We start from the raw sequence: 26778 nt of genomic DNA, 5'->3' as shown, positions 1-26778 counted from the left end.
GCCCAGGGCATGTTATCCCAGGATGCCGGGAGAGGGGCCCAGACCAAACCCCAACACTGCAACAGGATTCGTCTATTTATTGATATTAAGACACTTCCCAGCAGTAACTGCTTTTAACAAGGACTCTAAAGGTAATAAAATGATGACAGCATCATAGACAAAGCGTTGGTGAACATTCCTTGCAGAGAAAATTGGCTTTTCCTCTCCGGCCAGAGCGACCAGGCGCTACATGCCGTCCCAGGCATGACCTCCCGGTCCCGAATATACGCGCCCCGTCCTCCGGCTAGGCCCTCAGAGGACTCCAGGCTGTGGGGCGAGAGCAGGGGCCTTCCCCAAGCCCCTCCCACGTCTCAGAACCTTCCTCAGCTCCTCTGGACCGATTTCCCGCGTCTCCTGCCGGTGAAGCAAATGCTCACGAAGGGGTGAGCCACGGCCTGGTGACAAAACAACCAGCACCAAAAAGCTGGTCCTTCCTCTTCACAAAGTAAACACGACACTTTTTTACTCTCTCCCCGCTTTTTTTTTTTTAAGGAAAGAAAAGTCTTAAAAATATATGGCACTAGAGTGTACAACTGCACAACTGCATCCAGTTACCGTTTCTTCCAGCTTCCAGGCCACGGTGCCCAGGCTTCCCCTCAGATGTAGAGCTGATGGGAGGCCAGGGTGTCCATGAAAGGCCGTACCAGGTTGTCTGTGGAGAAGTAGAAGATTAGCCCGAACGTGATGGAGATGGGGAGGGCGGGCAACGCTTTCTTGAACACGGCGAGCAGCAGGAGGGTCAGACACAAACCCTGCAGGACACAAAGGCGAGGGGGTTGGTGGTGACCACGGGTGTGGACGGGGGACGGAGAGCAGTCAGTGATGGTACAGTCCCTGGGTTCAGGAGCCCTGGACACCCCGTCATCTTCCCTGGTCCCCTCAACGGCTCTGTGAGGTGCCTGAGGGCAGGAGTTCTCACCCCGTAGCAACGCCCTGCACATGGACGGGTGAACCAGAAAGCAGGCCTCCTGACCCCTAGAACGGGGATGCCACTACCAGACTACCTCCCCTGGCTGGCTGCTGGAGGGTGAGGAGCTTTCCCCAAGGGGACGTATATTTATACAAGAATTGGACGGGCTGGACTGAAAGCCAGCAATGTTCTCAGCAGCGGACACCAAGGGAACCAAGATGCCACGTGACCCCGCCCTGGGGAGCAGGCCCAGTGGCTGCCTATCCTGTTCCCAGCCCAGTCAATGCAGGCAGTGGTCCAGGGTGGGGACAGGAAACCAGAGTGCCTGCCCTATCCCTGGGGAGAGCAGGAATTCAGGGCAGACAATCTGGAAGTGGAGGAGCCTGGGAGTTCACTACCGCATCCCTGACACACACTGGGCAAATACAGAATGTCTGCAGGACTGGAGCCTCGGCCCTAATGTGCCACGTGCCACCCAGGTTCACCAGGCAGAACACCGAGTATGCACCGTTCAGAGCCTCCACCTCTCCAATCACCGTAAGACGCTTCCCCACCATGTGTGTCTGGCCACGTTAAGTGACATACAGGTCTCCAAATTTCACTGCTGGGGTTCAAAGTGATGGGCCCCCGTCTCAAGTCCCAGGAGATCCCATGGGGCTTCAGAACCCCATGGTGCCTGGGTAGCATGGAGGGAAAACACACAGCCCTGGCTTCAGAGACTCGAGTTCAAATCGCAGCTCGGCCCTCACAGCTTTGTGCCCAGGGGCCAGGCCCTCAACCTATTCCGTCTTCTGTAAATCTCAGGTCACCAACCCTGCCTCGCAGGTGCCGTGAGACAGATGCACAGAGCTAGCCAAGACCTTGGCACCCGGTGCACAAGCTCGGTAATGTCAGAGCCCCTGGTCACTGCTCCCCTGTGCTGTGCCTGCATCTGTTGATGACCAGAACCTCCTGTAAACCTCGGTCTCATCTTGAGGATCTTCTTGGCAACCCTGCCCAGCCCCTCCAAGGGATAACAGCACCTGAAAATTCCCCTGGGTTCCTGGGCCCCCCACCAGACAGACCCTCAGGGGCCCCACTGCCCAGGGCTGGGCGGGGAGCATCCCCCAGCCCACTCACGATGAGGATGGCCACAAAGCAGGCCAGCGTGGTGTTCCAGTCCCCACTGCCCGTGGCTGCCGCCTTGCCCACCAGCACGCTGTAGAAGATGAAGTCTCCGAGGCCGAGCTTCACGCCCCCTGTGTGGTGGAGACAGAGGGAACCCATAGGTCTCGGAAGCCCCAGGAGGAAGCGGCAGAGAAGGCTGACCTCAGCCAAACAGCCCAGGTTCTCTGCCCAGCCCAGGGGCCAGAGTCCTGAGGAATGCAGAGGGCAGATGGGGTAGTGTGACTGCCCAGCTCACCTAACCTGGACTCTGGGACAAGGACTGGCTGCCTTGAAAGAACAGCAGCCAGTGGGAAAAAGGGGGAACCTGTAGTCTGAGTGACTTGCATTCTGGGCTGTGCAAAGCCAGCATTTCTGATAACTCAAGTAAAACTGGTGCTTGGCGGGCTTCCCTGGTGGCGCAGCGGTTGAGAGTCCGCCTGCCGATGCAGGGGACACGAGTTCGTGCCCCGGTCCGGGAAGATCCCACATGCCACGGAGCAGCTGGGCCCGTGAGCCATGGCCGCTAAGCCTGCGCATCCGGAGCCTGTGCTCCGCAACGGGAGAGGCCACAGCAGTGAGAGGCCCGCATACCGCAAAAAAACACAAAAAACAAACAAACTGGTGCTTTGGCACTTGGTTAAGACAAGAGTGAATAAAATGCATTGCCTGGGGCTGATGGGAGGCTACCCAACTGAGTGCTCAGTTTGAATTATAAATGCTTTTTAGGAAATTTAATTTCACTACTTTCAAGAACATGTACAATACCTGAGGTTCTCTGGAGACTCATGTCCCTTAAAAGTACGTAAATGTACATTGTAAATCAACTAAACTTTAATTAAAAAAATAAGTAAACATAATTTGTAACTAGCGTATCCATTACTGATAAGGAAACAAGAGCTTCTAGAATGCTTTCATTTGTTTCCTTTCGTACAACTGCCCTGTACGCTTGTTTATAGGATAATTTTATTCATCACAGACAATAAAAATGTTTAAGAAACAGACTTGAATTGAGGAGGTCTGCATCAAGGAAACATGCTCTGTCCCGTCTGCCCCCCTCGCCTCCCTTCGGGGCTCCAAGCAAGAGGCCCCTCACCTCGGTCTGTCCCTTCCTCCACGGCCCCTCTTCTCTGACTTCAGTTTCCTCACTTTGGCTCCTGCCTCGGCACAGAGCAAACACTCCAGTTTCGTCACCTTACAGAGGTGACTTCTCTTGCCGTGCCTCCTCTCGCCGCTACCCCCACTCCTGCTTCCCTGCTCTGCCTGCCCTCTCCCCTCCCTTCTCTCTTCTTTTTCAATCAGTTGTTTCTCAAAGGAACTGCGCTCACCTCCCAGGCACTTCAGAGATCTGTGGCGGCAGGTCCCATGTCCCCCAGCCAATGTGCTCTGGCCAGGCCACCGCCCGGCCCCCATGGACACCCTCACGCTACCTGTCTCAGCGCCCTGTCTCCTGGCTGGCTACTCCCCGGGGTCCTCCACAAGCGCCCTTCCCTTCATCCCGTAAACGTCGCCCACGCTGTCCCTCTCGCTCTCCATTCTGACCCTACACCTTCCCTGGGTACCTTCTGGGGACCCGCAGTTCTGACGACATGTATATCCTGGTGACTCCAACTGGGGTCTCCAACCCTGACCTTCTCGAGCATCGCTCCCCTTCGTGTGTCCGTGGCGTCTCCATCTGATGTCCTGCAGAGCCTCCCACCTTCCCCCATCACCCTCCATGCCTCCCTGCCCATCCCTTGCCCAGCCAAGTCCTGTCAGTGCGTCCCAGGTACGTGGTAGCACCGCCTCCTCTCAGCCTGCTGCCTGAGCTGGGCCCTCATGACTCTTCCCTCACCTGGTCCCCCAGCAGTCTGTGTCCCTTGCTGCTGCCCGGGATCTGTCTGGGATGCAACTCTGCTCACTTCAATTCCCTGCAGCAAACCACTAACGGTTCCCCACAGGCTGCAGGATGAAGTTCGAGCTCCTGTGAGTGCTGTGCACCCTTGCAGGTCCGGCCCCCAGCTGCCTGGGCCACCAAACTGCCCCGAGCTCCCGGAAGGCCTCCTCCTCTCTCATCTGAGCCTTTGCCAATGCTGCTGTGTAACAAAGAATCTAACTGGCCTTCGTCCCTGGTTCCAGGAGGGAGACCAAATCCTTGGAATTTCCCCAGTAACAGAAGTGTCTGTCATTCAGGAGCCCCTTGGATCATTTATGCAAATGAGGGGATCAGGATGGCGCTGGTCTCCAGAAAGACCACGTGGTTATGTGATAAGGGGGCTGGGACTCTGGGCCAGACCAACCTCTGGGGAGAAGAGGGAGCCTGGAGATGAAGTCCAGTCCCGCGAGCAATGTGGCTCTTCATCTGGCTGGTCCTGATTTGTATCCTTTATACTAAAACTGTAATTCTAAGTTTAGTACTTTCCCGAGTTCAGCGAGTCGTTCTAGCAACTTTTCCAACCTGGGGGGGTTGTGGGAACCCCCAGATCTGTAGCCAGTCGGTCAGAAGTGCGGGTGGCCTGGAGACCCCCAGGACTTGGGGCTGGCGTGTGAAGCGAGGGTGGCCTTGTGGACTGTGCCCCGGTGGGATCCGCGCTGACTCCGGGGGCTCAGTGCCAGGCCTGGGCTGCAGCCTGTCTGCCGGGTGACCGACTTGTCCTTCCAGGCCCACCTCGGCATCATCTTCTTCCCCGGGTCTGCCCTGAGTACTTTATACCTCACCTCCCCCACCTGGGCTGCTCCCACGGGGAACTTCTCAAGGGCAGAGGCTGTTTTAATCCTGCAGCACCTCCCTGTTCCCACGTGCCACCCGGCACATAGTAGGTGGTACAGAAACGTGTGCTGATGGAATGGCTATTTTAATCCCCTTGGGAACACAGCCATATGTTAGAACGTCTTTGGGTGTGTCTTCAGGACGGCCTTCCACACCAGCTCCTTCTGCCCGCAAACACCCGGGGCTCTGCCTGGGGGAGTCTCCACCCCAGCTCCACTGTCAGTCCCATCACGGAGCCGTGCTGTTGGCGCTGACCTGCCCAGCCCAGCCGGCCCTCTGAGCCCAGAGCCCACGCCTGCGTCCCCCATGGCTGCATGGGGACGTCCTCAAGCCACGCAGGTGCACACTCTGCCAGCCACAAACCTGCCCTTCTCCCTCATGCCCCTCCTCCCATGCAGCTCAAAACCCTCCCCCACCCCCCACGGCTCCCACCGCTCACGGGACACAGACCAGATCCCCGTTTTGATCCAGAAGGCCCCTCAAGTCCCTGCCTGCCTCCCTGCCCCATCTCTGCACTCGGGTCTCAGCGTCCTGCCTTCACTGGCTCTAACTCACCGTGCCGTCTGCCTCAGGGTCTCTGCTCCCAAGGTCCCCTCAGCTGGAAACGCACCCCCGCTGTGCGTCCCCCTCTCCGAGTTCCAGTGGCTCAGCCTCTGGAGCTCAGCTCAGAAGTTACTTCCTCAGGCGACTTCCTCGGACCCCTTGAAACAGGTCATGAGCCCCGTCAGCGCTCCCCATCACCCCGTGTTCTCCTTCACGGTCCTCCCGGCTCTGGGGAGGGCGGTCAGTGCCCACGCCTGCGTAGCTGCGTCCCCCAGAGCTGCGTCCGTACGACCGCCCCCCAGCGCAGAGTGGGCACGCAGCTGGTACTCAACCAGTGTCTGCCACACACGAGGTGCAGCCTGGGCGTAGAAGTCCCCGTGGCCTGCCGACAAGGCTGCGCCTTTGCAGGCTCCTCCTCGACTTTGCGAAGCCGTCTCTGATGTGGAAGGAGCTCCTCCCCTCGCGCCCTCCTCCCCTGACCTCAGGGGCCCCACCCGGGCCCACGCAGACGGTCGGGACACCTTACTTTCCTCCTCCTCCTCCAGCTCCTCCCCCGGGTAGCCAGGCAGGGGGGGCGCAAAGACTTCAGGGTACGAGGGCTCCCCCAAACTGTCACAGGAGTCCTCTTCTGGGTGTCCGGTGTCATGTGAGCAGGGAGCAAGGGAGAGAGACGACAGCCCGTCAGACGGTTCTCTGAGCTCAGGGCTCCCCTGCCCTTACCATCCCCCTACCCCCCCACACCCTGCCCGACCCAAAGAGGATTCTCTAGTCCACACACAAGGGAAGGGAAGGGAGAGGAACGGGGCGGAGGCAGAGGAGCGCGGTCCCACTGCACTCGATCCCCAGGGCGTGCGTGTCCAGGGGGGACTGCTCTTCCCACCTGCCCCTCCGGCCCTTGTGCTTCCCGCAGAGGCCAGGCCAGGCTGAGCTGGATGTGGTGAAAAGCCGCCCCCGATGATGAGAGGCTGTCAGCCCCCTGATACTCACCCATCTCTGGGTCGTAGGGGAGCTGAAGGGCTCCCTGAGAGGAGGGGTCCAACTTGGCCATGCCCACTGTCCACACCATGGCGGCTGGGGAGGGAGAGAAGGGTCAGGCCTCAGGCAGTACTACCTGTGGCTGCCCCCAGGGCCTGGGAGGCAGGCGGGCCAGTCTGTGTCCCCAGAAAGTCTGCACAGGACCCTCAGTTCCTGTGGGTATTTGCTTATGCCCCACTGTTAGGGGGCCGCTGGGGGTCCAGACTCACTGACCAGGTGTGGGCAGACGATGCTTCTTCCTGTCTTTTTTGGCCTCCTCACAAAAACAATGATAATGTTGTTAGTGAACAAGTTTGGTGAACTAATTATGTTTTTGTTTTATTGTGGTAAAAAAACATGTAACATGAAATATGTCATCTTGACCATCTTTAAGGGTACAGTTTAATAGTGTTAAGTATACTTACACTGCCGTGAAAGAGATCTCTAGAACTTCTTTTGTCTTGCAGAACTGAAACGTTGTACCCACTCCCCATCCCCCAGCCCCTGGCAAGCACCATTCCACTTTCTGTTTCTATGATTCTGACTACCTAAGATACCTCGTATAAGGGGACTCATACAGTATTTATCTTTCTGTGACTGGATTATTTCACTTAGCATAATGTCCTCAAGGTTCATCCATGTTGGAGCACGTGTCAGAACCTCCTTCCTTTTTCAGGCTGAATAATAATCCGTTCTCTGTATATACCACATTTTGTTTATCTGTTCTTCCATCCACAGACACCTGAGTTGCTTGCATCTCTGGTATATTGTGAAGAGTGCTGCTATGAGCATGGGTGCACAAAAATCTGTTCACGATCCTGCTTTCAATCCTCTTGGGTCTATGTCCAGAAGCAGGACTGCTGGATCCTGTGGTACTAACATGTTCTCTCTCTCTGGCCTAGAAACTCTCTCCTGAACTCTTATCCCATCTCTCCAACTCTCCATCTGAATGTCCAGTGAGCATCTCAGACTCAACATGCCCTGAACGCTCTCAACAACCTCCCCCCAACCCGCCCACCAGCCTTCTCCTTCTCAGTAAGCAGCAACTCCATCCTTTTTGTTGCTCAGGCCCAAAAAACTGACAGTAACCTTGACTCTCTTTCTTACAACCTGCACCCCAACCATCAGAAAATCTCGCCAATTCTGCCTCCAAGATGTCTGCAGAGTCTAAGCACATCTCAACGCCTCTACTGCTGCCCTGGGGCCAAACGCCAACATCTCTCTCCCAGATTATTATTCAGCCTCCAAACCTGGCTCCTGCTTCTACCCTTGTCCCTGATACAACCTTCGTGGTCCTGTTAAAACGTAGTCAGGTCAGTCCACAGTCTTCCAGTGGCATCACATCTCACTCAGCAATAAAAGCCAAGTCCCCACCATGGCCTGAGAGGATCTGACCTCCCCCGCTCCCCGCTGGCTCCCTCTGCCTGGCCTCGGGGCGTTCCGAGCACACCAGGCCCACGCCCACCTCAGGGCCTTTGCACTTGCCGCTGTTCCTTCTGCCTGGAGTTCTGTCACCAGATATTCCTAAGGCGGGTCTCTGGTCAAATGTCACCTATGACACAGGGCCTCCCTGACCACCTTCTGTAAAATAGCACCCCTCACTACCCTGGAGTCCTTCACGCCCCCCCCCACCGCCCCCCACTTTATCTTTCTATGGGGCTCTCACCTCCTGACTTAGTTTGCCTGTTGGGTCCCTGTCTGCCTCCCCTCCTAGAATGTAAGCTCCATCAGAGCACAGCGACTGCGAGCGGAAATCTGACACGGCTCAGTCTCTCCATACACAGTCTCTGCTCATTTTTTAGGCTGTGCCTGGAATGTGCTTTCTCACCCTGGGGCCAGGCCGCCAGCGGCTCTCCACGACGAGCTGGGTTCTTCATTTGTATAGAGTGCCAACTCTAGCCATTCAAAGGCTGTTTCCCAGTGCGCCCTGCAGACAACTGAGCCCCAGAAATTCAGGCTCTCTACGTGAATAACAGAGGGGAGGGCATGAAAACCACAGCGCAGTGAGCTCCCTGAGGCCTGGGACCTTGTGGATCTTGTTTCCATGGCAACCGCAATGCCCAGCACAGCGCCCACCACAAAGTATGAATTTGGTGCATGTCTGTTGATGCCTTTATAAGTACCAATCCCTGAGTGCACTGGCCCCGACGCCAGCAGCAACCCCGAAGGCATTCCCTTCAGAGACTTCACTTCAACCAGCCACGAAGCTGTTGAGGCAGCCCAGGGAAAGGTAGGCGCACCCTTCCCCCCCAGACCCCCACCCTAAAGAGTCCCTCTCCAAAGTCCCTTATCAGGGGCCTGGAGGGCTGAGTCGGTGGCCTTGGGCTCATGGGAATGTGGCCTGTAGCCACCATGTGCCACTGGAGCCAGGTGCGAGGAAGCTGGGGGGTAGGACCACATCCCCTGGTGTCCTCTTCCTGCTCTGACTTTCCAAGTTTCTTCCTGTCTAAGAGCAAGACACAGCCCACCTTCATCTCAGAAGGTGGAGCCCTCCTGGGGTCACTGAGGCTGCCTCGTCTCCTTTCGTCAGGGAAACGGTTAAATATCTCCTCATCACCTCCGAAAGCCATGTACATATCATATACTCACATGAATATATCAGGGCAGGAAATATGGGCTCGTTTCTCTCCTGGGCAGTTTCTACCAGCATTCTCAGCGGCCCTTTGGGGCACAGCACAGCCACGAGATCTGGGAAAGCAAAGACGCCCTTGGCATGTTAAAAAACACGTTTATTCCCAAGCAGCCCCCAGAGAGGAACCAGCCCTCTGAACACCAGGCGTTGGAGCGAGCGTGTCCCAGAGCCCCAGGCCAAGGCTCTCAGACCACGCCCTGCTGCTCCAGCAATCCCCCCCCCCCCCCCCCCCGGGTTTCAGCCACGATCCTTAGAGCCTGCACTGGCTGGAGCCCACAGTGGGGTCTGAGCAGTGTCCAAACAGGCTAGCTGCAAACAGGGAACTGCTGTGTGCCTCAGAGACCAGAGGATGGGCTTGAAGTCCCACTTCTCTGAGCCCCAAATTCCTTATCCTAACAACGTAAGAAGCAGTACGGGTGATGGCTATCACACTGATACAGGCGGCTCTCCATATCTCTGGGTTCCGTATCCATGGATTCAACCAGCTGTGGATCAAATATATTCAGAAAAATATCCCAGAAAGTTCCAAAAATCAAAACTTGTATTTGCCGCACATCGACAGCTATGTACATATTGTTTATGTTGCGTTATGCATTACAAGTAACCTAGAGATGATCTAAAGTGCTCGAGAAGATGTGCGTAGGTGATGTGCAAATAATACCTCATTTTACACAAGGCACTTGAGCATCCTCGGATTCTGGTATCTGAGGGGGTTCTGGTACCAACCCGCCGAGGATACCGAGGGACGACTATACTAACTGAAGAGCAGCTAACATTTTGGGTGCTCGTTATTTATCGGTACTGTGCCAGTCTCAGGGTTGTTCTGAGGAACAAATGACTTCCAGTGTGCAAAGCGCTTAACGGTGTGAGTGCTGTTATTAGTAACCATGTCAACAGTCACGATTCCACAGGACCCCACTTGTTTTTTTTTTTACAAAGGTGAACTTTCTAGAAGGGTGATCATCCAGGCCTCCCAGGGCGGGGTGGGGGGAGGGGAGACTTCTCAACACCCATCACCCTTGTCCAGCAGTGAGGACTCAGCCCTGGACGTCACTCCATGGCCCACCCCTGCAAGCTCATGGCCCACCTACCGTACACAGAGATGGCGCCCAGGATGACCCACGCAGACCACTCTGGGAGGTACTTGATGAACACCAAGGCCATGAGCGCGCTGATCATGATGAGATAGGCCTGCTGCAGCACCAAGGGGCCCTTCCAGTGGATGCACACCATGCCCACCGCCCCGAAGTTCCAGACGGTCAGGAACAGGGTGGGGTAGTCCATGGCCACATTGTAGGTCTTGAGCACTTCCCTGCGGGACCACAGTCAAGCCCGTGAGCTGGGAAACTCAGTGGAGATGTTAGACCCTGACACAGTTCAACACCCTTCCATCATTAAGTCCCAGCCTGGGTTCTTCCAACCTCTGGCTTCACCTGCTGACATCTCCTTCCCTGTTTCCATGAGCCCTACGCATAACCCCTTGAAAAATTTATGAAACGGTGGGGAGTACCCCAATGTCTCATCCTTGGGCTGGTTCCCATAAACGTGCACCGGCACGGCCTGGAAGACCCTCTGCCTGTGGAAAAGGTCCTTGGAAAAGTGTTCTCTCCTGTCCCTCCAGTCTCTTTGGGTCCCTGGGTCTGGCTGATGTCCCAAATCCATGGCAAGAGAGATCCCTTTCCCCATAAACTAGGAGGTACCCAGGCCCAGCCCGAAGATCAGAATGTAAATTTTGAGGGGTTTCTGCCCCCGAACCGCCCCCCCACTGGGGTTCACAGAGAACCCCCTCTGTGATGGCTCTGCGTTGTTTTAAATCAGGAACCAGAAGGAGACGTGTGGCCCAACTCGCAGCTCCACTCCCATGTCGAGGAGGCCGGGCTCCTGGAGCAGCAACACGGGGAAGGTGTGGAGACCAAGGGGCGCCCTTCCCTCCCAGGTCCTTCAGACCCACTCGTACCACAGGGGAGGGGTCTCGAAGGACCCTGTTGCCCACCGGCTGCCACTCACCCAAGGTAGATGTAGGTGAAAAGGAACAGCAGCATCAGGGAGGACATGATCAGCCAGCCGTGGATGAACTAGACGGAAACAGGCAGCATGATCGCAGGCCCCGGTCCTCGGCACTGACGCCCAGGCCTGGAAACCCTTCTTCCTTAGGCTCCTCCCTGACTATGTTGGAAGGTGGCCATTTTACAGATAAGGAGGGCACAGACGGTCAAGGAGTTCTCTCCAGGTAACCCAGCCAGCATACGAAGGAGCTGGAGCTCCTTCAGGTCTGAACACCTAGCACTCTACTCCTTCTGGACACGCCAGGCACATTCCACGCTCTGGAGATAAGGCTGGCAAGGTCTCTGCGCCCACTGGCTGCAACCCAGTGTGAGGGCAGTGAGACAACAGACACATGTTAGCATGAAGTGATAGGGCTATGAAAAAAAACCTGGCTGGATAAAGTGACAGGAGACCCACTGGGGTGCTATTTTATTAGACAGAGTGGTCAGGGAAGACTCTTGAGGTAGCCTGTTTAGAAGAGTCAGCCCGGGGAGTCACTGCCCACCTGAGGGCCTACAGACAGGTCTTCAGAAAGACACGTTCCTCCTCCCCTGGCCAAATAAGGGAGGGTCAAGGGCGAGGGTGGGGCTGATCCTCAACCAGTCCTTCAGGCAGCTGGCAGCGGCATGGTGGTCACCGCTACCAGCCTCCCTGGAGGCCAGAACCATCGGTCACCAGCTCAGGCCGCTGGGGACCTCAGCGGCCACCTGGTCTGTCTGCCATGCTGTGCGCTCCACCCAGAGGGGAAGGGGCCGCCTCTGGAACGTGCTGACCCTCCTCATCCCACCTGGGCCTGCCCAGTCCACCGTCATCTCCTGCCCGCGTCACGGAGTAAATCTTACTGCACGGAGGGTCGAGCTGCCTCTTAACAGTCCCTGGGAGTGGTCGCGTGACACCTGCTGACCAGAGCAGTGCCGGCTTTTCACTGGCCATGCTCCTTCTAGCTTGTCCTTACGCATGCTGTATCCTCTGCTCCAAACACAAAGCCCTCTACCCTGCTTCCTGCCACCCACGGCCATCCCTGCCCCAGTTACGAACTCTGCCTTTATACAGGTAGCTATTTACTGAGAAGCTCCAGCTCTCGGACACGCCCCCCCACCCCCACCGCTCACCCCCACCGTCACCCCCGCTGGGACGGGGCTCGTCCCTCTAGACTAAGCCTCCCCATCTGTCTCTACCTGCTCCACAGATGGCAGCAGCCTAATATCAAGGGCCGCACACGCCTGTGTGTGAACGGTTTTAAATCAGGTAACGTCTAGTTCAACTTCCGTTCAGTCTTCAAGGCTTCAAAGCCTTTCTTGGGAGAAAAGCCTGAAACCCGTGCCTAAAAGCTTACGGATCTCTATGGACGATTTGGGCCACGTGGGACTCAACTCCCCGTTCCTCCCTGGGACCGCCCCGCAGAGCAGGGGGCCCGCCCGAACATCTCCCAGTGTTGGAAGACCTCAGCACAGCAGCTGTACATCTCCAGCCGAAAGGGAAATGGGAAAATAAAAATAAACTTGGAGGGGAAGTATATTGGGTGAAAGGAGCCTAAAATAGAACATCTCACTTCTTTGGAAGGAGAAGCAAAATAAAATTAACTTCTGAACGTGAGAAGTAACCCTATGAACACTGCAAAGAGGAACTCAAGTAAGTGGGATTATGTGTAAGTTCAAAGGACAGGAGTATTAGGTAATCCATGCGGGGGGCAGAGGTGGGGTGGGAAAGAGTACAGGCAAACCTCAGCGAGGTTGGGTTGGGTTCCGGACCACGATAAACAGAGTACGCAAGAAAGTGAGTCACAAATTTTTTGGTCTCCCACTGCACGTAAAAGTTAACGTTTCTACTATACTGCAGTCTATTAAGTGTGCAATAGCATTATGTCTAAAAAAATTTTTAAAACAGCATCAATTGAAAAATTATGCTGTTGCAAAAATGGCACGAACAGACTTGCTCAACGCAGGGTTGCCACAAACCTCGAATCTGTAAAACACGCAGTGTCTGTGAAGCCCGATAAAACGAGGTATGCCTGCACCAAAAATCAGGGTCTATTTTACAGAAGAAAAATGAACTCTGTTAAAAAAAAAAAAAAAAAAAAAGAGCCAGGGTTGCTGCCCAAGAGGCACTGAGGCATGGCAGGCAGGAGGAAAGCAGGCGGACTGGCGCTCACCTTGTAGCAGCGGTACTTGTAGAGCACGACCAGGAAGATGGTCATGACGACAATGACGCTGATCATGATGAGGGTGTTGAGCACGGAGTTGAGGAAGCGCTGGCCCACCGAAGACGTGTCCTCGGTGAAAGGTGTGTAGATGCTGAGGGAGGGGCGAGGGCTAGGTCTCGGTGCCCTGCCTGCTTGTACGCCTCACCCCGAGGGAGCCTGGACCTGGGGTGCAGGTGCCCTGGGCACCCCTGCCCCTCAGCACCGTGCTCTGGCTGCCCTGGCACGCGCTGCCCACCATCCGCATGAGCTGCCCTGCCTTCCCGTCTCCTGGCTCCCGACTTTGGCCTATGACTGAGCCGATGTAGCCGCACGGAAGGGCCTGGCTGGCCTCACCAAGGCCTCCCCTGGCCCCCACACCAACTCAACTCTCCCCTGGAAGTGCTTCTCCCTGCTGACCCCAATTCCCAGCTCTGGGCCAGGGAGACCCAGCGGTTCCCTACATCCACTTCCTTATCAGCCCCATCGAGCCTAGGACGCCTCCGCCCCCGCTGCTTCCCCTACCCACACCCAGCATAACCCCATAGCTGCACAGGCAGCTAATAAACTCAGAAGGTAATTCATTGATCCCTTGCTCTGGACGTAGGGAAACAAACTGCCCGCGAAGCGCTCAAGGTCTCTTAACGCTTTTCACCTGAGCTGCGCTGAGTCCCCCCCCCCCACCAGACTACAAGCTTCCTGAGGGCAAGGGCTTCTTTCTCTACTCTTTTCATTAAAAAAACCATAAACAAAATTTAACAAAAACTCCCTAAAAAAAAAAAAAAGATGTTTAGAGAAGGTACTCGGCAGCAATAACCACAGGGAGGCTGGGGGAGGGAGCAGAGAGAGCCCTCCCCTTTCCCCAGGCTGCTGCTTCTGCCTGCGTTTTCTTTATTAAAAGAAACAAAGTCTCCCGTGCAAGGCTGGAAGTGAGCTAAGAAATCATTTGGTCCTCCTTGGTTTACATTCATGGGGATATGAATGAAGAGGCCCAGAGAGAAAGCAACTTGCTTGTGGTCACGCAGGGATGGGGGGTACAGCCACACCTGGGATGGAGAGCTTGCCTCCTGCAGTGAGACCCAGCGTGCCGGGAGCGCTGCCCGGCGGGTGGCAGGTGCTCTTCTAAACCCTTTATGTGGATCAACTCACTCAATTCTCCTGGTAACCTTGTTATCAAACCCATCATACAGACGAGGAAACTGAGGCCGAGAAAGGTTAGCAGGGTACCCAGGCAGGTCACACAGCCAAGAGGCAGTGGGCGGACCAGGGTGTGGACTCGGGCAGCTCCCCGGCCCTGCTCTTCACTGCTGGCATGGGGCTGACACAGGCTGCACTCCCCTCCCCCAGCTCCCCTTCCCCTCCCCGCCAAGCCCCCAACTCACAGCTGTCCATTCTTCTCCGTGTAGAAGCGCACGGACTTGATGGTGGCCACCACCACGACCATGCACAGCGTGACAGGCACAAACAGCATGATCACGTGCTTCGCCCCGTATTTGAGGGTCAGCTCCTCCTCCAGGCCTGGGGGCCGCCCGGGGACCCCGCTGCAGACGTAGCGGTCGGGGTCCTCCTCATGGTCCTCCTCGCTCTCCTGGCCTCTCTGTGGGAAACCACACTGTGAGGGCCACGGAACGCCCCCCCAGAGGCCTTAGCGACGTGGCGCATGGGTGTTTTGGAACCGGAAACGAGAAGTTTGAATGTTGCTTTCCAGATGTAAGAACCAGTCTATGGGCTGTAGTTTAGATGTGGGAGTGGTGGAATTGCAGGACATTTGAAAAGTTTAGGAGGACGAGAGATTTAAGTTGGCGCTGACCACCACAGATTCAGGAGGGGAGGCCACTTTGCTGTGGACGAGGACGGTCCACTTAGCTGTGGAAGAGGACAGTCTGCAGAATGGGTCTGGGGCATGTCTAAAGATCTGTCCCCTCCCTCAGTGTAGGGACTCAGGATGCCACTCAGTTCTGTTCACATGGCCACACTAATTTGGCAGGCCAGGTGATAGGAGAAGGGCAGAAATTAAACTCTGTTGGTTGAAACATCACAAACTAGAATGGTCAGCACACATGGGGACGTGGGGACTGTCTCTGATTGTGAATAAGACACTGGGAATTTGCAGAGCAAGAAATTACTTTGAACTTTTTGCACCCCGCCCCGCCCCCCAAAGCAAGCATGCAAGATTTGCAGCTCTGAAGCGAAGAGGCGAACTGGGCATCAAGCATCTGGGAGGATCTGGGTTACGTATAAATGAGGAGGCCGCGAAGGAGGACAGGACGCCAGGCGCTGGCACACACTGATCGGCAAGGATTTGTTTTGGAATCGTGGCAATTCAGGATCATTAGCTGCTCTGTTAATTACATTAACAGCCAAGACAAAGCCAAATGAAACAAAACTCAAAAGTGGCTGTTCTTTGGTATCAATCAGTTCCTGGCAGAAAGAATTCCATCTATATATTCATCTGAGAAAGAAAGGAACACTTAATGAACAGGAACTGAAATAGCTGAAATGCACAAAAACTCCAGGAGATAAGACAAAGCAACTAGCAAGAAACGGGCTAAGGAGTAGCTGTGCAGTGGTCTTGAGCCGGTGAGATCTCTCTCAGAGCCCAGAGGAGGATAGGAGAAGTGAGCTCAAGTTTCAGCAAAGGGAAATAAGGCTGGCTGGAAGAAAAAATTACTATAATGGGCAAAACGAAGAATGGAATTTAGGCAAATTCAGATGTTGTTTTACCCTGATGAGGAGGGAGGTGGCTTGGCCAGATGACTCTCCCAAGTATATCCTCCACTTCATATGTTACAACCTCCTGCCCTGCAGGCTGCAGAGGCAAAATCACAGTGCAGCCCACCCCTCCTGCTACGGGCTGAATGCCTGCGTCCCCCAAACGCACATGCTGAAGCCTAACTCCCAATGTGATGGTGTTAGAAGGTACGGCCTTTGGGAGATGATTAGGTCACGAGGGGGGAGCCCTCACAAATGGGATTCGTGCCTTATAAAAGGGGCCCGAGGGCTTCCCTGGTGGCACAGCGGTTGAGAGTCCGCCTGCCGATGCAGGAGACGCGGGTTCGTGCCCCGGTCCGGGAAGATCCCACATGCCGCGGAGTGGCTGGGCCTGTGAGCCATGACCGCTGAGCCTGCGCGTCCGGAGCCTGTGCTCCGCCACGGGAGAGGCCACAACAGTGAGAGGCCCGTGTACCGCAAAAAAAAAAAAAAAGGGGCCCGAGAGAGCTCCCTCACCCCTTTTGCCAGGTGAGGACACAGAGAGAAGACAGCTGCCTACGAACCAGGAAGTGGGTCCTCACCAGACATCAGGTCTGCCAGCACCTTGATCTTGACTTCCCAGGCCCCAGAACAGTGAGAAATAAATTTCTGTTGTTTATAAGCCACCCAGTCTATGGTATGTTTGTGATAGCAGCCTTGAACTAAGACACAGCCCCAGCTCAAAAGTCAAACATGAATCAGGTAACCTCTTGGTGACCATGTCTGGCCATCTACCAAAAAGGTTCCCTCTAGCAGTTTCCTCCTACCGTCGTTTCGTCTCTGCGCTGCCTGTCCTGGCATCCAAACTCACTCTCAGGTTCCTGTGGAAATAGTAACCTGCACTAGGAAGGCAAACCTAAGGGGCAGGGTCAGGATGGAGAGAATCACTCAGTCCATCGGGGAGTCGATCTGTAATAGGCTGTGTCTGTGCAGAGTCTACTATCAAGCCTTCACAGACCTAGGATCCACCATGGTGGACCACCCGCCCTTTTGGCCAATTCTTACCTTTACTTTCCCCTCCCTCCCACATCAGGGAATGCCTGGTTTCTGTCCATTGGGACCCCAGGTACCTGTCCGGAGGCCTTGGACTGCTGGTGGGAACCTACCCACTGGGCGGCACCCTCTCCGTTCTCCAGGCCCTGCCTGCCTTCCTGGCAGGAGCGCGGCATGGGGCTCTCGGCTGACATCAGGGACGTCCGCTCGTCACACACTTCTTCCTCGCTGTCAGAGGCCATGAATGTGAGCATGACCCTACCTCCGAAAGTGCCTGGAAAAGGAGCACAGGGGACCTCATTCCACTCTCCTGCGAGGCAAAGGCAGCAGAAGGTGAGAGGCGGCTTTAAGACCTGCACAGCCCGCAATGACCACCCAAGACGCGCTTGTCAAAGGACTGCTATAAAGCAACAGTCCCCAGGAGCCACTACTGAGCCTGCAGCAACCTCGAGAGGGACTGGCTAGAGGAGATCCAGGCCACAGGGGGCAAAACCCCCAACTAGAAATGTCAGAGCCCCTCCAAACTGCCAGCACACTCACTCATTCAATCAACAAACATCTGTTCAGCACCTATCGTGCGCCAACGACACTTCTGTCGTAAAAAATTAAAAACCAACCGTCCAACGTGACAAATTATATAATCCAGGTGTTCATCAAGAGGTACAGAAGCACAAAGAAGGGACTAAAACTCAGAGATCAGGAGTGTTTTCTGGAGAAGATAACGTCATCTGACGGAGACAGATTTTCCCAGGGGGGAGGGAATGGCAGAGGGCATGAAGAATGTTCCAGCCTGAGCCCTGCCGGGGTTGGGGTGGTGATGCTGTGGAGGTGTGAAGGGTCTCTGGTGCCGAGTTCAGGAGGTGTGCTTCGTCCCCCGAGGACAGAGGTGACAGATCAGATCTCTGGTTAGAAATATCAGTCTGGCCACTGACTGAAAAAGGAGTAAAAAGAAGGAAAGGTGACCTCCCTGGAGACAATTGTGGGTAGTGAAGAGGGCCTAAGGTGGCAAGAATGGATGGGAGTAAGGAGAGAGAATCCAGAAGGGGTAGGAGGTAGACAGACAGGACCAGATGTGTGGGACAAAATGGGACAGAGTCCAGGACTAGGGCCAGACAGGGAGTAGGATGGGAGAAGCGGAAGAACAAGGTTTCAGAGGAAACACTGTGAATTTGATCCAGGAATCTGCTGAATGTAAATGGGTTAAAAGGGTGAAGATGCCTGGGAGGCAGCTGAGTGCTGGGGCCTGAGGTGGAGATGAGAGTCATGAGTTTAGAAGTGACGGCCACGGGAGCAGTGAGCCGAGACCACGAGAGGCGAGCGTGTGTGTGAGTGTGTGTGTGAGTGTGTGTGCGCGTGTGTGCGCGCGTGCTGGGGAAGTACAGCTGAGCGTGGGACCCACAGGAAAAGACAAGGCTGTAGGGACCATACGGGAGGGAGCCTGTCCCCCGGGACTGCTGTGCCGCAGTGGTGCGGGCAGAGCAGCACCACCGGGAAGCCGGGGCAGCCCGGAGCCCTACCGACATCCTGGGCAGGTCAGCTGGGCTAGCGGCTGGGCCAGCTCCCCCGTCACCTGCCTCCTGGGACCCTGGGGCAGCCTCACGCCACTCGGCACAGTCAGGTCTGCTCTCAGCTCAAAGTTCATCTCCACGTCAGTTGCCCCCAAGAATTTATGATTTTCAAGTGGAGCAGGCAGGTTCCGTCTACTGAGTCAGCCAGCTCTGTTCATCTTGGCAGGGTCCGAGGCTGCTGCTGTTTTTGAAGACAGTGCCCTAAGGCCGTGGCCTGGATTACTCCCAGCTGGACTTCTACTCCATCCCCAAGTACAGGCCCACGGCAGAGCCTGACTCTGCTCACCTCACAGACTCGGGCCCTCACAAAAGGCTCCCCCGTGGCTCTCACAGGGATTTCAGAATGAACACGCTAAGCTCCCCAGGGTTCAGCAGAGATAAGACAAGTACAGGAGTGACAGCAGTAGTGACATCAGTAGGAAGTAAGGTACAGCAGCTGCCAGGAGGGGTGATGAGGACGCTGTGCTACTGCAGTTACGACTAAGGTGGAGACCAGGGAGGCAGCGGTGGGAGGTGGACCATCCCAGGGCGGAGCGTGGAGGCCTGACCGGGAAGGGGGAGCTGAAGCTAGCAGAGGGGGCCAGCCAGGGTTTTGGTGCTGAAGAGGGATGTGACCAGAGTGCGCTCTGTGGGAGCAGAGGGCCAGCTGAGCCCTCCTGCCTCTTCCCGGGAGGCCCCAGGACTAGTGTGGCCTAGGGCCCAGGAGGCGGATCTGCTTCTCAGCGCCCAGACCTGGGACCAGCAGAGTCTACCTCAGAGCCCAGTTGGAGGGGACACGGCTTTGCAGCCCCACAGGCTGTGAGACCTTGGGAAGTTCCTAGCTTCCTTCATCTACAGTAACGGTAATGAAAGAAAACTACTTAATGGGGACCCAGGAGGGAAAACTTCAAAGCGCTCCTCCTCTGCAAGGCTGGGCCCCGCTGAATAAATCCCAAACAGACCCCTGCCTGGACCCAGGAGATCCCCGCGCTGCCCACTCTGGCAACAGTGAGTCCATTCTTACTCAAAAAGGGGTACCCGCACACAGAGCTGGCTGCATTTCTGCAAGCTAAACCGGGACACTCCAACTGGAGCAGTGCAGTGGCCCTTTCCATACTTTATTCTGTAGCACGTCAGATTTGTTAGGGGTGTGAATTAATAATTTAGTTACGATCTCGCTCCTTCTATTCTTCCCACGCCTCTGGAGGGCCTGTGATTTGCCTTTACCACGACTGGAGGAGCAGATCAGGAGTCCCTGCATCTAAACGGCAGGGCTGCACTCCCAGGGCAGAGGGCAAGTTCATCCTTCAGAACCACAACAGCTGCAGCATCCTGGCTGCCTCTTCTCCTAGTGGGGAGATGGACAGACAAGGAGTGAAGATGCTTCTTGGAAGGAGACAGGGAGCTACGGGGCGGGTGGGGACAGAAAAGCACGGGACCCGGATCAAGTAAAGTCCTTCCAATTTCCATTTCTTCAGCCAGTCACCAAATCCCAGGAATGCACTTCTGCCTCCCAAAGTCTGTGAAGGACTCGCCCAGGGAGAGTGAGCTTAAAAAAGGACTGTATCCCTTCCATGCAGCATCGCATTGCACAGAGGCAGGAAGTCAGAAAACTACAAAACACGCTTTTCCATCCACCACATGTAATTCATGGCCTCCTCGCGAGAAAACAAATGCTCCCTGAGAAGATTCCTTCCCTCCTTGCGCTCTGCCCAGGACTCCCAGAAAACCAGGGCACAGAGGGGCTGCAGCAGGGAAGGGCTGGACCTGGCTGTGGCTCTAATCGCAGCCCTCTGGGCCTGGTGGTCATGAGCAGAGGTGGAGGTGCTTCTCGGAGCTCCTAGCACCTGAGGGCATGGCTTAGGACTTTCAGAAAGCTGTAAGATGCTTGAGATGCTGTTTCTCAAAGTGGTCCAGGCCACCTGAGGGGTGGTGATAGAACAGCTGCTGAGCACTCACTATGCACTAAACACAACAGTCAGGTACGAGGTACTGCTATCCTTCTCCATTTCACAGATGAGGGAAAAAGATTTAAAAAGTGATAGGTTCAAAGTCATCCTTGGATCTAGGTGGTCAGGTTCTGGGCTCTTAAATGCTACGCTAGGGTGCTTATTTAAAATGCAGATCCTAAGTTCCATCCTGGCCAAAGGTCCAGGGATCTGCATTTTGAGATGGTCCCTGGGCAATTCTTAGGCTGGTGTTAGACCTTCCCTGGAGCTGCTGCCGAGTAATCAGATGCCCCAGCCAGGGCCCAGACTTGGTACTGGAAGTGTCCAGTTACAGTTCACCTCTCTGTCTCAGGGGCAGGGCACCTCGCTCACCTAGCTTGGCACACCTACTGCCGTGTACAACTTGCTTGCTGAATGGGGGCGTGAAAGAACGAACAGTCCTTCCTCCTGAATACCCTGTGCCTGGTCAGAGAGCCACTGGGGAGGCAGATGAGCAGAAGCTTTTCAGACTAGGAGAGCCACAGGGGGAGAAGAGAGTGGTCTGGCTGAAAAAGCCCCCAAGCAATGCCCACCTCGAAGGAGGGTGTAGTAAAACTGGGGCTCAAGCGTCGCTGGTACCAAAGGACCAGCCTTTCTGAAGGCAGTAAAAATCGAGGGCTTTAAAAACATTCATACCTTTTGATCCTGAAATGCTACTTCTTGGAATTTGTCCTAAGAAAATAATAAAAGATTTACATAAAAACATGGTTGTTGCAGTCATTTATATTTTTTTTTTAAAAAGTGAAAATGACCAAGATGCCTGACTCTGTATGATAATATATCCATTTGATGGGATCTAACATATGACTACTAAAAACCTCACTTCAAAGAATATTTACTAAAAAAAAAAAAGAATATTTACTAACATGAAAACAAGATGTTAAATTTAATAGATATAAAACTTGACATACATAATTATCTGAATTGTCTTAGAAAATGCATGTATATGAAGGATTGGCAAGAAATATTACAAAACATTAACGGTGGTTATCTTTGGATAGTGAGATTGTGGGTGATACTTTATATTTTTCTGCATTTCTCAGAGCTTCTATAATAAACATGGATTGTGCCTGGCATTTTTTGTAAAGCTATTAATTTTTTAAAGGGAAATAACAAGTATCAACATTTAGACAGATTTTCTTCCATCCCGCCTTTTCCCACATCCTCTCTCCCTGGACTGGGGGGAACAGATGGACTCAGGAAGCCTCTTTTACACCTTCTCCTAACCCCTCTTATTACCTGGTTCCTGAAGGAGAACAGAGCAGCTGGGATGTACTCCTTTTGCTTCTAAGTTGGAACTGAAGACTGATGATACTCTGCAATCCTTGGAGGGAAAAAATCACCACTCAAATGTATGCAGATAAACAACCTTCTTGCTAGATGTTTCTCCACATCAGAGCACCAGTGACACCAAGAACTCCTGCCGGGAGGCTGACTCACAGGCAGGTGCTGGTGGGACTGGGTGACTCTCCTACTGCTGATGTCAAATCCTACCAACCACATAGCAACCGGCTCTCCGGTCTCTCTGACGGAGCAGCGGGAAAATGCAGAGAAGCTAATGGGAGGAACAGGTGCCTAAGACTGCATTCTGGAAACCCTTCCCAGAACAAAGCACTGTGGCTGAAAGCTCCTTGGATTAGGATGTAAAATCAAACATCCAAAGGAGCCACTGCTCACTCCCATTAATCAGCTGAATGGGATCCAAGTTCTGAATGAGCCAAACCAAGGGAGTGTGACCCAGAGAATTTCCCCAACCTTGCTGTGTCAGCAGTTCCTGCAGTTATTACAGAAACCCTGGTGACCCAATTTCCTCAACCTGATTTTCATTTCAGAGAAATGCAAAGGTTTTGACCTTAAAGTTGAAGGCCAATGGACCTAAGTAGGAAATCGATCTTTAAATGCCATAGTAAACACTAGTGCCTCACGCAAAAAGATGGAAATTTCGGCTCCAAAAGAAAATTGGGAGTCACTGCACTTAAGACAAACAGGTGGTCAGCAGAGAAAGGCTTGCATCCGGGTACTTGTTTTTGCAGACCTTACTGAACAGTGCCCCTCACTTCCTTTCATCATTGAAGGATAGTTGACTTCCAATATTACAGTAGTTTCAGGTGTACAACATAGTGACTTGAGAGTTTTATAGATATTCCATATAACGTTATTGTAAAATACTGGCTATATTCCCTGTGCTGTACATTTCATTCTTGTATCATTTACTTTATACATAGTTGTTTGCACCCCTTAATCCCCTTCCCCTATCTTGCCCCTCCCCGTTTCCTTCTCCTCACTAGTAACCACAGTTTATTCTGTTGGTCTGTTTCTGTTTTGTCACATTTGTTCATTTTATTTTTCAGTGCTCCCTCAAAGAGGGTGGCATTGGTTTTAAATGGGCCTCTGTCTATGGTCACATGGCTACTTCACAGAGCTCCCATGACCCCTGGCGTGTTCCCAGCCTTCCCTCATACTAAGGAAGAATTTCCTGAGCTGAGGAAATTCCCTTAGAAATTCCCACAGCTTGCCTGCCTGTCTCCCCCGACCGTGTACTGGCCCTGGCTGACCTTCATCCATCTGTCCATCCACCCTGCCCATACTCTGATGCACATCACTTGCCAGATGGTTCTCCCCAGCACAGGGAGGTGGCCTCGGCCGGAGCCAGGGCCTGAGTCCCACAGGGAGGCCCTGAAGTCCCACTCCGCCCTCCCAAGTCACAGGCCCCAGGCGACCCTATGGGGCCTCCTGAAACCTTGACTCAGGCTCTAGAGTTACCTCTGTCTGCCCTTTCCTACTCAGAAGTTCCCAGGAAACATTTTCTCTCATTTCCTGAAGGAGCCTGGAAAAGGGGCGGTTTGGAAGTGGCAGAGGGAAGCTGGGAAGGTGGCCACCGTTGAGTAGGGCCCAGAAAAAATTGTGGGGTTTTGTTTGTTTGTTTTAATGAGAAGCAGTAAGCCAGTGGGCAAAAGCTGAGCCTTAGAAATGGACAGAGTTCAAATCAGCTAGGCTGACTGGTGTGAACCACACACGGGGACAAGTGGCCCGCACACTCGGGCCACTTCACATGGCCCCTGTCCTCTTCTGTAAAAAGCAGGATAGGCACACTTTGCAAGATGACTGTAAAAACTAGAGATAATGTGTAAAGTGTCTGGCACAGAGCTCAATAAACGGTAGTTATAATGAAGATGAAATAAAGGCAGGGACTCAGTGAGAAGGGATAACAGAAGCCTGTTGATGGCCCTCTTGGAAAGCTACGATCTGCTAAACCACCAGACACACGAGTTGAGCACCAAGGTCACGCCTCATCCAGGCCCCGGGTGTTTCCACTTTAGCCCCAGTCCAGGGCACTCCGGCAATGTGAACATTTTGTCAAACAAAAGGGCAAGTCCGTAGACTGACGTCAGAGCTGGCAAGGACCTCATAGCCCATCCGGTCAGCACCCCATTTCCCATTTAGGGAAACTGAAGCCCAGAGGGACAAAAGGACAAAAGGTTAAGGCCCATGACCAGAAGCCACAGTTACAGCTCAGGTCTCCAAATTACCAACAAGGAGCTCTTCCCTGCTGCTGTAAAGTACTTGTGAGGGTCACATACTCAGTGGCCCAGGACCATAGTCACTCAGGTAGCCTACAAAACACAGACGAGGTCAGGATATGTCTCAGCAGATACGGTACAGCAGAAAGTGAGCACCCTTTAATTTTTCTTCCCACTGCTCCAGAAGACTGTATTTTAGCAAAGACAAATCAGCAACCCATTCTCCCAGGCAACGAAGAAACTGGACAGAAATGATCTCCCTCCCTCACACCTGGTCCTCCCTGAGGATCAATTTGAAATTACTTTTCCCCAGACTGTAATAACACAGCAGCCTCACCACCTCCAGGTCAAGAAGCCAACACTGATTACACAGGGCTTGAAGCCCATGTCAGATCCGGCCAGCTCAAGGTGCGGAGAACCTCTCAGGCCCTGGCCAGGGGCAGTGTGGAGGGTGTGCCAGCCTCAGAGCCCTTGTATTCCACCCCCAGCCCCACCCCCAGCTGCTGCAGTCCAGGAACAGGTGGAAATACTGGCAGAAACATTTGTTATCGTGCCAGTCCCCAACTAAACAGTGTCTAAAAGTCAAATCAACAGCTGAAAACCAGCCAAACATGTCTTCAATAAAACATATTGTGACCTACACGCACTGCTTTGGTTTCTTTATAAAAAATTTTTGTTTTTGTTTTTTGCTTTGCCAGGTAGTTGCTAATGGAGACCACAGAGCAATGTCCTGGGCGGTAGTGCAGTGACATGGGTAGGGCATGAGTGTGGGAAGCCTCCTGTGCAAAAACTCAAAAGATGAAGAAGACACAGCCAGCTGGGTTCAAATTCTGGTGCTCACAGCCATGGAAGCCACACAACAGGACAAGCTGCTTGTCTCCCTGAACCTCAGTTTCCCCTTCTGTAAAAGGGTTAAAAATAAGAACTGCTTCAGTGTGATCGATGCTCTTAAGACAACTGTGACAACCACTGTACAAAATGGCTTTTTATTGTATATGACAAACCTAAGTTATGTTATTGTCATTATTACCGTCAGTGACTTAGAGAGAGGCCAAGGTAGGTGGGAGCCTCTCATTTGGCAAAGCCTGGGGGTGCAGCGGGGCTGTGAGTAGCCACAGGGGAGCTGCGGGGGAGGGGCGACGGGCCCCCAGGCGCATCTGAGCAGCAGCCCCTGGCCACGCTCTTCTTTGTCCTCCTCTTCTTCAAATAGACAGGCTCAGGGCATTCACCTCCCATGCATGCACATGTCAGACTCTAGACTTGGTGCACGGATACTTCAACACCAAACGATACAGAATTTTTCCTAAAAACCTGACACAACCACCATCCCACTCCACAGCAACATTCCACCAAGACCCCCACCTCCAGCCACTGCCCTGAATGCTCCCTCGCACACCCAGGGCACAAACCTGGATGGCCTGCCTGACGGGTGGCTGAAGCTGCAGCTCTGAGCTGGAGACAGGACCCGAGGCCCTTTCACCAGCCGGGCTCAGACAACACCGCTGCCAACACATTTCCTTGTCCCACACAGCCACATTCACACAGAGGGGAACCTGAGGCTCACACACCGGAAGCAGCTTATACGAAGCCTTTTAACTACTGCCAAAGGTCTTGGCTGAAGTCCTTGGAGACTCAGGTGTCTACAGAATGGGGTCTATGTAGAAGGCAGGGGCATCCATACCGGAAGCCGAGGTCTGTACCGATCAGTTACTCTCAGGACAGGCTGGCAACCCAAGTTGTCAGTTTTGGGTCAAGTTGGCTCTGCAACTGTTCTGGATGGGATGGATGCCTCTCAGGTTCTCCGTCTGTAAATGAGGATGCAGGTACTGCACCAATCCACAGTTCGTACCGTAAAAAGGGAATACTCATTAAGGCACAGGCGGGGGCATTTCACCCAACTGTCAAAGGGCTGAGGTCTAGTCCCAGGGCTGGACAACAGAACTAGAGTCCAGGACAACGGGTTCTAAGCTTGGCTCTCATATAGCCGATCTGCGTGACCTTGAACAAAGTCACTTTAGCTCTGTGGGCTGAGTTTCTTCATTGATAAAATTTTCTTCAGCTTCAAAAGCTAGATTCTGCAAGTCTCCTCGCAGCTGTAAACGCCTGATAAAACGGCCAAATACCAATGATAACGAAACTGGGGTCTCCAAGCCCGGACCTGAGGTCCTGTTCCTCACGTACGCAGGAAGACCTCCGCCTCCCCTCCTGCCTCCGCCAAGCACTGCCCGGGCCGGGTGCCACAGGCCGGCAGGACTGGGCGCCCATTAGGTGCCAGCCAGGAGGGAGGAACACAATGCCGCGTCCGCACGCCTTCGAGACCCACGTGCACTGCTCCTTTAAATGCCCCGGCCCTGTAACAGCCCGCACCGCGTCCACCCCGGCGGGGGCTCCAGCGGCCGGGTGGACCGGGCCCTGCTGAAGGCCCGAGGCCTGGGGCCCCTCCCCGCGCTCCTTCCACTCCCCAGTTCCGGGCCGGCCCCGCCGCTGTGCCGGCGCCCTCCCCTCCCCGGCCGCTGGAGCCGCAGCCCCGGAACCCTCCAAGGGGCCGCGACCCACCGCCGCGAACGGCGTGCGGAGGGCAGGGGCCGGCTCGCGGGTTGCGGCTCCACCCCGTGTCCTTCGAGCCGCAGGCGACCGGGCCGCGACCCGCGCGCGCGTTCCAGCCCGCTCACCTGCTCCGCCGCGGTGCTCCGGCATTGTTTACGCAGCTGGCAGAGCGCCCG

The 26778-nt window shown here is 54.4% G+C and overlaps 1 protein-coding gene across 10 annotated transcripts; it reads right to left on the bottom strand.

Annotated features, from left to right (window-relative positions):
- Nucleotides 1–54: 54 nt before the first annotated feature.
- Nucleotides 55–26778, bottom strand: PSEN2 (presenilin 2). Of its 10 annotated transcripts, XM_027122359.1 has the most exons (14): nucleotides 26728–26778; nucleotides 25737–25860; nucleotides 21774–21858; nucleotides 21171–21206; nucleotides 17077–17273; nucleotides 14638–14852; nucleotides 13229–13370; nucleotides 11038–11105; nucleotides 10122–10342; nucleotides 8988–9086; nucleotides 6372–6455; nucleotides 5911–6012; nucleotides 2069–2187; nucleotides 55–791 (listed from the first exon to the last, which is right to left on the bottom strand). In XM_027122359.1, the coding sequence occupies exons 5-14, from the start codon at nucleotides 17251–17253 to the stop codon at nucleotides 636–638; spliced, it is 1383 nt and encodes a 460-aa protein (XP_026978160.1). In that variant the 5' UTR covers nucleotides 17254–17273; nucleotides 21171–21206; nucleotides 21774–21858; nucleotides 25737–25860; nucleotides 26728–26778; the 3' UTR covers nucleotides 55–635. The 10 variants fall into 10 exon arrangements, 9 of the variants coding, with proteins under 9 accessions (XP_026978160.1, XP_026978161.1, XP_026978164.1 ...); XM_027122360.1 differs by lacking the exon at nucleotides 25737–25860 and having other exon boundaries at nucleotides 26728–26751; XM_027122363.1 differs by lacking the exon at nucleotides 26728–26778 and having other exon boundaries at nucleotides 5911–6009; nucleotides 25737–26656.

Source organism: Aethalodelphis obliquidens, unplaced genomic scaffold (assembly GCF_003676395.1).
Source record: "Aethalodelphis obliquidens isolate GAN/ISIS:26980383/991018 unplaced genomic scaffold, ASM367639v1 scaffold24, whole genome shotgun sequence".
In the NCBI taxonomy this organism is placed as follows: Eukaryota; Metazoa; Chordata; class Mammalia; order Artiodactyla; family Delphinidae; genus Aethalodelphis; species Aethalodelphis obliquidens.
Note: the sequence above shows the minus strand (reverse complement) of the source record. Positions and strands in the feature narration are given on the sequence as shown.

Bases quoted from the DNA above. Each gene is read 5' to 3' on its own strand.
- PSEN2 (XM_027122359.1), bottom strand. From the start codon at position 17,253: ATGCTCACATTCATGGCCTCTGACAGCGAGGAAGAAGTGTGTGACGAG. The intron at 6,456-8,987 runs GTGAGTATATGA...CTCCCTCCCCAG, and splicing joins TCCTGCCCTGATATATTCAT to CCGCCATGGTGTGGACAGTG. The intron at 792-2,068 runs GTGAGTGGGCTG...TGTGTCCTGCAG, and splicing joins GCTTTGTGGCCATCCTCATC to GGTTTGTGTCTGACCCTCCT.